The 12399-nt window shown below is 39.0% G+C and overlaps 1 protein-coding gene across 2 annotated transcripts in view; it reads right to left on the reverse strand.

Annotated features, from left to right (window-relative positions):
- TRPC3 (transient receptor potential cation channel subfamily C member 3) overlaps positions 1 to 9764 on the reverse strand; it is a 35526-nt gene extending 25762 nt beyond the window's left edge. The window contains exon 1 of one of the 2 annotated variants that reach the window (XM_010178237.1): positions 8997 to 9764. In XM_010178237.1, coding sequence (XP_010176539.1) covers positions 8997 to 9737 — 741 coding nt within the window. In that variant the 5' untranslated portion in view covers positions 9738 to 9764. The remainder of the gene's footprint in view (positions 1 to 8996) is intronic. The other variant, XM_029087533.1, reaches the window with a different exon arrangement.
- Between the last annotated feature and the right edge of the window lie 2635 nt (positions 9765 to 12399).

Here is a 12399-nt window from a genome sequence, read left to right on the forward strand (position 1 = left end):
AATAAGCAATGGCCTTACGTTATGCTGGGGGGTACAGATTGGATGTCAGGAAATACTTCTTCATTGAAAGGATCATCAGGCACTGGAACAGGCTGCCCAGGGAGGTGGTTGAGTCTCCATCCCTGGAGGCGTTTAAAAGACAGGTAGATGGGGTGCTCAGATCTGGTTTAGTAGTGGACAGGTACGGTTGGACTCGATGATCTCAGAGGTCTTTTCCAACCAGGAGATTCTATGATTCTATGACTATAGCTGTGAAGTTTTACTGTGTCACATAGGAAAATCTTCTGCTGGTTCTTACTCTTTCTATCTTTCCTCAGCCTCTTTCAACACTTTGGGATCGTGTCCTGAGTTATGCCCATGTGCTGTGATCCTTACTGTGCAGCTATTAAATGAAGTGCAGTGGTACTGCTTTTCACTACGTTCATACCTTATGTCTGGCATTCTGCTCACAAGTTTCATGTTCTTCATCCTTACTCTTTTCCTGCCTCCTTACAAGCCAAGCTTATGTCTATCTTTGAGGTGCTACCTTTAAACTTATCAGCTGCTTGTATATGTCAGCATCGCAAAGATTTCCATATTTCTAATCTCCTTTCTCTTCTGACAAAAGATTTGTGGCTACATTTCAACATTTTAAGACAACTCTGTAAAGCATGCACATGTGAATCTTTGCTTGCACTTTTGTTTATGATTGTGTATGTCTTCCACCACCTCTGCAACATTACCCATAAGCACTTATCTGATACCTACCTCAGTACAAACCTTGGTCTTCATTTATGGGTCCATGTCCTCTCAGCTAGATTTCGAGGACGTCTTTACCTGAGATGCAGCCTCTGATTTCCTCATATGAGGCTATAGTTGGAGGAGGAAACTTGACTGAACCTGCCAATTTTACCTTGTTGTATCAAGTGTTTCAGTGCCCAAGTGTTTCATAGCCTCCTTCTTCAATTACTCCACAGCTTTTCTTAATTTTTTTTTTCCCCACTGGGCCATCAAAGGAGTGGTCTTAGTTGTCTGTCTCTCCATTTTTATGTGTTTATCATTCATTTTCAGACACTGCCTTTTTTAAAGTCACTTCTGGGGGTTTACAGTTTTTTTTCCTTTGTGGTTCCTGCCTCCTCAAAAAATGCCTCTGCCCTCATAATTTTCTCATTTAATATCTTTTTTTTTTTTTTCCCTGAAACCCTCACTATTTCCCCCTTGACCAAGTTTTACCTCCTTGTACTGCTAGTTTTGTTAAATTTTCAACTTAGCATCTATAACTGGGGTAGAGAAACTAACACACTCTCAGTAGTTTCAAATTATTTTGGGAAAAGAGGCTGCATAGGATAATTGCAAGAATCAACTATCAATCCGATAGGTCACATTCAGATATGAATCAACATGAAACATTACTGGAGACAAATAAATACTACTAGGAATTGTGTTATTATGGAAGACTAACATCCAAGATACAAATTTGGAAACAACCAGTCCTAATCATAGAACCTAAACAGGACTCAGTTATTTCCTTTGGTCATAGATGGCAAATTAATTCAGTTGTCAGTGAACCAGCAGGACGTAAGACTATTTTAGATTTGTTTTTGGTAACCAAGGAGAATAGTACAGAAGAGCCAATTATAAAAATAATACTGAGATGTGAAAGGATAAGCAAGCATATGTATAACTAAGATTTACAACTTTTTAAAAAGGCAAAGTCTCATAAGAAAGCTAGTTGAGGGAGTGACATGTACTTATAAATATAGAGGTCCAAATGCAGATAAGGCTTTTAAGTAAAAGATGTGAAAGTGGTTAGACATCAGATCCTACAAAGATAAAAACCTCGCAGAGGAAGACTCCAGAATGGTGGCTAGAATAGCAGTCTTAAAAAAGACAAAGGGGAACAGTCTTTCTTGACAGTCTAGTCAAGGAAGTTTCATCACAGAGGCCAAGAACTGTAAGTAGAAACTGCTAGAAATCAGGTTTGCAAAGGATATTAAGCAAAGCACAAAGAGCTAAGACAATGTAAAAAGAAGATGGGGATTTTCTTCAGTGCAGATAAAGTAGAGACTAAAGACAACTCTAGTAAAGCAAAAAACAATACTGGGCCTTCAGTATACTGAAGTCTTAGGTTCTTAACACTATTTATATTGTTTTCACAATAAAATTATTATGTATCTGTGAGAACTTGAACACTCTTAAATTTCCAATTTCAAGCAAGAGTTGCTTACACATTTCACTCCAGCTAAAGAAAAGCGTTTACTGAGATGGCTGAGCAAAACCCACCATAATCATCAGATACAGCATAATATTAATTCAACAGGAATAAGACTGGCAATCCATTTTTTCTTTAACACTATAAAGTATCTGTAAATCTGCTACTCACAGCGCATGGGAGGATGCACTAACTTCAGCAGTAGTACTCTATAGCTAAAAGAGAAACTACATTCTTTCTCACCTGAATTTGCAGGCACTTGTAACTTCACAAGAAAAAAAAAGAAGTTTTTATTTTAGTATTACTTTTATCTATCCTATGCTCAAAGGTGACATCTCATTAAGGTTTAATAAAGTTTAGTTTAGATGGTCTTGTATTATTCAAGTGCTTTATGACATATCACAACCCAAATTTTGTCCTTGCATGAATGAACATGGGCCATTCAGTTGCAAGGAGTCATTTCACTTACAGGGTCTTTACTCATTCCTTTGCTAACTATGAAGAAAGAGAAGGAGAAATAGTGAACTTCCAATAGCTAAGAAATAACAATAGTTACGCTTGCTAAAGGCTCACTCCATTTTCTTTACCATTTAATTATTCTCTTTTTCCTTAAGATAACACAGAAATGTAATACCAAAAGTTCTATTACCAAGAAGTTACTCTTAGTATCTTCCAATACAAAAGCCAGGAAAGCCTGTTTCCTTGTGTCTAAGCTATAACCAAGTCACTGTATCTTCCTTGTGTCTAAGCTATAACCAAGTCACTCACACGTTGCACAAGTACAGCCTAGCATCAGGTTCATAAAATGTAAACATTAAAGTGAGCTTCTGCTATAGTCACACACCCAGTTACAACAAAAGGCCAATTAACATTTTCTCAATTAGTACAAACTAAGCAAGAAGAACACATTTTCACAGGCAGTTACAATTGTGAAATATTGCCTACAAATGGCAAAGTGGTGTAAAATCACCTTATTTTGGCAAAAGGGGGACAAACGATGATTGCAGTAGCATCCCATGAAGAGTGCTCAACAGACTACAGATTGTTTAATTTCACTGTCCTCTTGTGAGTGGACACTCATCCCCACAAGCATGTCAGAGCTCCTGACTGATCCTAGTAGAGGGTGCAAAGCTCCTACCCTCACAGCTCACACTGTAGTAACTGGCATCCCAAAAAAATACACCTGTCCACTCTGTGAATAGCCCTGCTGGTTCCTGAAGGACAGACTGCTTTGCATGGAATATTTGCCTACTACACAAGAGTTACTCATATTTCTACTGAGAAATTAACATGTTTCTTGATAGGTGGATAGACTATCTGCTTATAAAAGTTATGCTTATTGCCAGATAAGATTAAAGATATGATGGATTACGTTTTATTCTGTCAAATTCAAGGATTAAATACAGGCTATATTACTTATAAATGCTGTTAAGAGAACTGAAAACTAGTATGTGCATTGTTAATATGCAACTCAGGCTCTGAATCCTGCGCTGGGAAAACTTGTCAGATTTCTCTCTCCAGGTTTTTACTTACTTATGTATTAGCAAATCAAATTTATCTTAATCTATTTGATTGCTTTACAGAATTAAACAGACAAACACTACCCACACTGTAACCAAGGGACCCAATTCTCAAACAATCTTTTACCTCTAGGGTGTTGTGTGAATATCAGAAACCAGAATCTGTGGTCTCGGACACCCACATACACCTCTGTTTACTCTTGAGAAGATACAAATGAAGCCACCAGATCACTCATTTCAGAACTGTGTCCTAAATAAGGTTGTCAGAACTCCCCATGTAAGTCATCCATGTTTGAAAAACCCTGCTACATACCGTCCAAGTTGCCAATTCGTTAGCACGAAGCTAATCTTCAGGGGAACACCAGAGTAAGTCAACAGTAGACCTGCTTATTCAGTGGGTTCTCTGCTTATTTTTCATCATAATACAGGGACTCGGCTTCCTTGATCAACAAAGGGCTTCTTCAATTAATTCACAATTTAACTCAGCTAGTTCTACTAGTTGTATCATCTTAAATTATCTCTCACAAAAAAATAAAAATAAAAAAAGAAGGTTACACAGACATCTTTGTAACATCAAAAATATCAGCCTGTATTCTGCATTTTACAGATACCGTAGCTGACACCGGTACGTACTGGACAACTGATGATGACTGGAATTACAGAACTGTCTCTCACGAGCGGTTTCGGAGGACTCTGGCACACATCAATGGTTGGATCTCAGCCTGCCCAACTCTGCATATTCTGTTCTCACTCCTAACATTCAAGACTACCTTGTGAGTTCATCTAGAATTTTTACAAAGAATCTATCAATCGTGTGCAAAGAATGAAGCACATGAAGAAAAAAATCTTCAGCTGATTTCACCTATAAGATTTTAAACAATTCCAAAGAAAAACTTATACTAAGCAGTATATACATATACATATACGTGCAGTCAAGTAAAATGTATATATGTTTCCTACTATACGACAGCCACGTACCTGTAAGCACCACAGTTTGTGACTACGCACAACAGCATAACTAGTTCACATGCATTATATACAGAGATTTATGCTGAATATTACTCATTAAATGGTCATTTTGAGATTCCATATATAGTCAGTTTACATATACAACTGTAGGAACTGTATATGCAAATCAAGCATATAATTGCACTAATGATTATGGATCTGGGCCCTGTCCTTTTAAAAGTTGGACCTAAACGTAGATCAAGCTCGAACACTCTTTGTTAGTTCAGCTGAGATAACACTATGTAAATTTACTTGGAACAGTGACAGGTTCCGCTTTTAGATGCACGTCCACATCTTCTGTTGGATTCAGTAGGAGCTTTTAGCAAAACTGGGAACAGGGATTTATCCTATACAAAGCTGGACTACTATCTTTTTGATCCTTGCTACGGTGAACCAAATTCTGACGTGATATTAGCTAGCGCAATTTCCACTGGGAGGACTGAGCTTGCTTACACAGGATAAGCTGGAATACAGAGACTATCATGTGGGTTTTTAGCTACCTTGTCCTGTTTTTTTTTTTTTCTATGATGAATCCAAAGGAAACTGCATCACTGTGCAGTCGCAGTTTTAAAGTTCTCAGGGATGAGGGTAAGTATCAATTGACTTTAGTAACCCCCAGCAGCCACAGTGATCAGGGTCTGCTAAAAATAGAAGAACAAGAAAACATAAAAATTAGGAATATTTATATTGCTAAAGTAATTTGTGGTGCTACTGGGGTTGGAAAACATGATTCTCCAACTATAGCAATGAACACTTGTTTACACTAAGACAAGATACAGCTCCAGACTGAGCTTCCCTAGCCAGTCTATCAGGCACAAAGCAGTACACCTCAGAGATCTCTAACCATTCACGAAGACAGATGCCAGTAGAACAAAACTCCATAAATTTTTCTAACTTAACAGGTTTTGTCCTTGTCAAGAAAAGAAAGAAATCGAACAGCAGATTTGAAACACTCTGAAAACACTTTCTGATCAGGCACAGTGGTTATAAAAGCCCTCAAAAATATCAAAATTGGTGAAGCAGAATTCTGGTTTTGCATCTTAGACACAGAACCTCATCAACAATGCTGGTTTCTTTCTAATTATCTAAATTACATAAAGCTTCCCTAAAAACCTGACAGGAGAGAATCTAATCAGCTGCTTTAAGAGACTGAAATTTGGTATGACAGCAGTAGGTATGGAAGTGTGAAGGGGTGGTTATTTGCAATTTGGTAGCAGTCTTGACTCGGATAAACTGAAATTTCTGATGTCATCTGAAATCCTGCTGTAAATCCCTGGAATGGGGACTAGGAAGGTAAGAGAAATACTGTGGTTTCTGGCCTGGCCACAGGGATGATATGCTGCTATACTGGCCACTAAAATGATGTCTTGCTGCTTTGACAGCCAGGCTCTGATAATCTCTGCTGTTCCCTTAGCTGGTTTCCAGACTTAAAGAGGAGTCACCAGATGTTCAGACAAGTCAGCCATGCTTTACCAGGATTAGAAAATGCAATAAAGAACATAAAGGGAGGAAGATCAAGAGGAAAAAAAAAAAATAGGAAAAAAAAGGGAAAGAAGACAAGTGGATGCAAAGAACAAAAAGGGGTAACAGTGTCAAGAAGAAACTATAATAAAATAGATGAAGAAGAGCAAAAGGAGCAACAGGAGCTTGGAACAAGGCTTTAACAAAGAAGTAGGAAGTAAGGAAGCTTGAGGATGAAAGAAGTAGAGTGAAATCATCTTTAGGGTTCCAGTTTCCCCATCTGTTTTTATTAATTTTCAGTACTTATTTTTGGCTATGTGTCTTGTATCTTCCAGGAAAAATGAGGGTTCACTGGTTTCTTTGAATCCTTTCTCCTTACTTCTGAAGGGAAAATTAAAAAAATAATAAAAAAATCAGTCTAATTAATAATTAATTTTTAAATATTCATAGGAAAGTGACTGTCATGAATGAATGTCTTAAGCCACCTTCCCAGATTTCTAATATGCTTGTGCAAACTCTGGTTTGCACACAAACAGCAGAATTTGGTTCAATTTAGCAAGCATTTACTAGGCAGCTTTGTCCTCAGGCAAAAATACTGAAATCTCTAAAAACAGTGGATTTCTTGGGTTCTTAGGCATCCCAAAATATCCATGAATAGAGGCTAAACAGTTGAGAAAAAGTTGAAAACCAGAATATTTTATTCTGTGACAATTTAACATTTTAGAAACTGAAGTATTTTTTTATAGTTCTGGTTTCAAATGAGAAGTCCAACAAAAAAATCCAGCACTTTTTCTTCTCCAAAATTTCAAGCTATTTTTTTTCTGATGCAATTTCTATTCATAGTATTAATACATACAATATGGGAGCTTCCCACGATTTTATATTTTTTAATAAATTCTTTATTCAGTTCTAATCATCTACATCCTCTCCTTACAAAAACATGATATAGCTTGCCTTAATTCAGCTTTTGGTAGCAGAGACTGTATTTTGGGTTCCTAGAGTGTTGTGTAACACTTAAACTAAGTCCCTAAGCCCTCCAGTGCTTCTGAACACAGGTATAATAACAAAATTTGTATGCACTATCACAAAGAAAAAGATGAATGGTAGAGTTTCTAAGGTACCAACTAAGAAGACAAGTTCTCTCTAAGAAACTGAAGGAGAAAAAAGGGGGAAAAAAACCCCAAAATAAACAACCCACAACATTTGTATCCACAACCACCAAAGTGTTATTCAGAAAACCCATAAATCTATCTTGGATGCACTATTCTGGGAGACTCTAGAGTTCTCAAGTTGCTGGCCTAGTTGAAACGAAATCAATGCTAAACAGGACTGAGTTACACACATCAGAGATCTAACCTTCTATAATGGTCTCTAAATGAGGCACAGAACTAACTCATTGTGTAAAGTGCACAAGCCACAGGCTTTGTGAGTATGATAAAATCCTCTAATTCTTCAATTTTATGTTCACGAAGACCTTTCACAGGTCAATACTTTTTCAGCAGAAGAAAAAAAAAAATTGACATTTTTCCTATAATCCTGAATAAATATGTTGAGGAAGTACTCAATCCATTTGCCAAATTACACAATATGCAGCATGGTACAAGGGGGTTCCTTCAGCAAAGGAAGGAGAGGACTTTATTTGTGTGCAGTAGAATACATGAATCCTTCTCAGCACCGAAATCTCATTTTTAAATTATATTTTAACTCACTCAGCTATATCTCGGTAGTCTAAAACTGTTTCTTCCTCTTCTGGTAAAGCTCACGTTATTAATTACCTCCTATATTTCTCCAGGTTGTTGTTTGTTTCTTATGAGTGGTCCACGGCGCTAGCAATGCTTGCTGTTGTTTGAAAAGGTTAATGCATCTTTTGCCCCTCTCAGATCATTTATGAAGATATTAAACAAACAAGTGGTACCTAACACTGACCCTGCAGAACCCCATTAAATCTTTTGTTGAAACTAGATACAATGCTGTTAGTATCACTGAGAACAATCTGTCATTCCCCAAGCTGAGCTTTTCTTATTATACATAGTCTACTGGGGTTTCATTTTTTCATGGAGTTTGGTTGAGGGGGAAGGAGGTGGGCAAGGGGGAAGGTGAGTGTTACTGTACTTTTCAAGGTATTCAACTGAATTGCAAAATCATTTAAAAAAAAAAGCACCTGGCAACAGCCAACTAAATCATTAATAAATCATTAATTGCCTAATGGAGAAGCTGAAATATATAGAAAAGTCAGGGCACTGACATACTAAACCAGATACAGCTCAAAACCAGATAATAGAACCTACATCTCTAATCGGTCTATCAGCTGGATTTGGACAAGTGACATTTCTAAAAGATGCCTCAAAAACCCCACTTTCTGTATTCTTAATTTGGAGACATGATTCAAAATTAGTACAAATAAAAAAGAGAGAGAATAAAGTCAATGCTGCAGTATGCTCAAGAAAAGCATAACGTATCTGCTTTCGGCATTTATCCTACTCAGCATTTGTAACTAAAAGATCTTTGTCTGCTACAGCAACCAAAACCGTTTTCCATCTGCTGCAAGGTTATCAGAACACACACTGTTCCTTTTTCCAATTTTCTCCATACACAGTAAGTGCAAAAGCAATTTCATTTCATTAAAAATTATTTTTTAAAAGGCTTATGCATTGAAAACTCAAAATCAAGAAAGAGAGACAATAAATATCATGAAAGCATTTGCAATTGAAAAAGTAAAGACACAGGAAATCATTTCAAGCATCTAAGGACATAATGAAATAGCAGCAAGTTTAAAGCAGTAACAGAAACAGAGAGAAACATCAAATCATCATTACCTTGAATTCTTTTTCAATGTTGGCCAACTTGGCAAGTTCATTGCTGAGTTCTAGAGCAGTAAGTACTGGATCTTCACTGGAGAGGGACAGATAAGCCGGACTAGCCAATCCTTTGTACGCATTTATTCTTGACCTAGAGTGACTAAAAGAATCATGCTTTTGCTTCTCTGTACAGTCATTACATTTGCAGAAATAATCATGAGGTCTTTCTATCCTCGCTCCTTTCATCAACAGCATGTGCACGACTTCGTATTTTTGGCAGTGGGCAGCTAAAATTATGGGAGTGATATCTGGAGAAAAGCGGGTACCGTCTTCATCATAGGAATAAAAATCATCATCCTGGAGCTCCTGCTCACAAGGGCTCAGAGTCAGTCGCTTATTTACTGAAAACCCAGGATGATTCAAAATTGCTTCCACTATCCTAATGTAGCCCTTGCTGATTGCGAGCAGCAGGGCATCTCCGATCCGTGCCAAGTTCTCTTTTTTTAACAGAAGTTCTGTCACTTCCAAATGTTCATTCCCTACAGCAAGCTGCAAGGCATTTTGGCCCATGTAGTCAACACAGTTGACATTCAGTGTTTTTGACTCCTCCAACATTTTGCGCACCACAGGTATGTTCCCGTACTCTGCTGCATCCAGAAAGCGCTCTTCTTCAGCTGTGAGGCTGGTGCCCCTGTTGTTGAACATGAATGCTGGGCCTCTAATGGCCTGTCGCCTTCCCTTTTCCCTCATCATAGTCATACGTCTTAGAGATGGACTTTCTTCAATGTACCTAACGAGAAAACAAGAAGGTAACAGAATTTCACTGTGTTGGTTACTTGTTGCTTCCACTTCTGTGGCTCTACAAAAATAATGACTTATTTTGTCCCTTGCCATTTGCCCATCTGTTGATGAGAAGTATTCTTTCTTGTGATCTTTCTGCCTCCATGCTTGCTTGTCTGCAAGCTAAAGGCACTTACAAGTTCAATGCCACAGGCCATTTCTGTTTTGTTAGCATAATCGAGATTTTTTCTTTTTCAGTTTACACAAAGCATCACTTTCCTTCAGAAATCCCTCCCAACTCACTGCAGTATATATACAGAATGAAAACACACCTACTATATTACTCTCAGCAGTCATTAACACTATCTACCATAGACATTCAAGCTGATGGTTTAAGGGAGGCAAAATTTATGCTTACCATATTGTAGCTCTCATAAAGCAGAGGTGAAAACAAGTTTTCTTCCTGACGTCTTGCCAAGCAATACACAGTGAAGCCCGATCTCACGCCTTCTAGTGTTACTACTAGAAACATTAACCAGATCTGGAATATTCAACTGCCAAGTCAATTTTGTCACATTACAAGTCTTTGAAAAACAACATTTCATACATGTTCAACAGACTTTCTGGATGCTAGTAACTAAACTGCTCACAGATTTCAGATACCAGGAATGATCCAGTGTGGACTGGGATCAGCTCTTACTCCAGATGGAGTTCTGCAATGCTGTGGGTTATGTTGGCCCTATCTATTATATATCTACCATTCCAGGAGCTGAAAGGAAGAAGCTATCTAACATTATTACATTAATATACATCTATAATTTTAAAAGCCCTCCTGTATTCTTGTAATACAATCAAGAACAATGGAAAAGTCAAAAAGCTACTGAATGAAAACGAAAATTGGGACGGCTGGATGCACTGGAAAGAGGAAACCTGGGTGTAAGAAAGTGAGATTGTTTAGGAAAGGGAAATGAGAACCGGGGAAGCGGTGAGCTCCTTTCAAAAACTGGTTGCAAAAGCAGAAAGAGGGAGAAAAGAGAAGGGGAACAGAAGAAAAAGGGTGAGCAAGCTAATGAAGAAAACACAGAAACTGCAATCATGAACCAGTGAAAATACTGGCTGACAACAGTGGGGAACAAACAGGAATGGGCCAAGAGAACAGAGAGATGAGATGCTGACCTGGATCTAGCTAGGTAAGGAAACTAGAGGGGAGAGGAGGTTCGGAGGAGTGAGATTAGGAATTGCAAAGAAAACAGACCTAAAATGAAAGGTTGAGGAGCAGACACTATCTAGCTGGAGAAAACAAGAGGAAACAACAGAGTAGATGGGATCAGGCTAAAGTGGTCACAGCTGGGGGAAGAACAGAAGCATTTATGCCTGCCAGAGCAGAGGCCAAAGGCCTGAAAAGGTACTTGGGATACCATAACCTTTCTTCACTACCGTCTGCAAATCCATGTGAAACCCATCAGCAATCTCCCTTTCCTTTCTATTCCAGCTCAATATTGGAAAGACATCCACCAGCTGCTATCAGTTAATCCATTAGCTCAAGTGAGCAAGATCACTTGAGCTGATTTGATGGGCACAGAGACACCAGTGCAGCTGATAAACAATATATGAGCTAATAGAGGGTGTGCTTTGAATACATATATCACTATATATATGCTACATAGAGACAAACAGGCCTTATAAATTTCAAATTTGATCCTTAAGTCCTATGTGCCCCTGTTCCTCATCTACAGAAAAAGAACAGTTGGCTTCCATTTTACAGGAGCACTGTGAAAATTAATTTATTCACTTCGGTGAAAAACTTAGATACAAGAGTAAAAGGCCAGATAGAAAAGGTAAAGAGGAAATTAATCCTCCTATCCTCAGTGCAAAAGCCGAGTAACGTGCATTAGGAGAGATGTGGGTCCCCATACTGAATGCCAAGGGCAAAACAGAATATTAAACAGCCCTTTTTCATAGAATCAGAAAATGCTCTGGGTTGGAAGGGACCTTAAAGATCACCCAGTTCCAACCCCCCTGCCATCAGCAGGGACATCTTCCACTAGACCAGGTTGCTCAAAGCCTCATCCAACCTGGCCTTGAACACTTCCAGGGAGGGGGCATCCACAGCTTCTCTGGGTAACCTGGGCCAGTGTCTCACCACCCTCACAGTCAAGAATTTCTTCCTCAGATCTAATCTAAATCTATCCTCCTCCAGTTTAAAGCCATTTCCCCTCGTTCTATCACTCCCTGCCCTTGTAAAAAGTCCCTCCCCAGCTTTCCTGTAGCTCCTTCAGGTACTGGAAGGTGGTCTCCCTGGAGCCTTCTCTTCTCCAGGCTGAACAGCCCCAACTCTCTCAGCCTGTCCTCACAGGAGAGCTGCTCCAGCCCTTGGATCATCCTTGTGGCCTCCTCTGGACTCAGTCCAGTAGGTCCATGTCCTTCTGATGTTGGTGGCCCCAGAACTGGATGCAGCACTCCAGGTGGGGTTTCACCAGAGCAGAGCAGAGGGGCAGAATCCCCTCCCTTGACCTGCTGCCCACGCTGCTCTTGATGCAGCCCAGGACACTGTTATTGGCCTTCTGGGCTGCAAGCGCACATGGCCAGCTCATGTTGAGCTTCTCCTCCACCAGCATCCCCACGTCCTTCTCCTCAGCGC

Source organism: Antrostomus carolinensis, unplaced genomic scaffold, assembly GCF_000700745.2.
Source record: "Antrostomus carolinensis isolate BGI_N321 unplaced genomic scaffold, ASM70074v2 scaffold10711, whole genome shotgun sequence".
Lineage (NCBI taxonomy): Eukaryota > Metazoa > Chordata > Aves > Caprimulgiformes > Caprimulgidae > Antrostomus > Antrostomus carolinensis.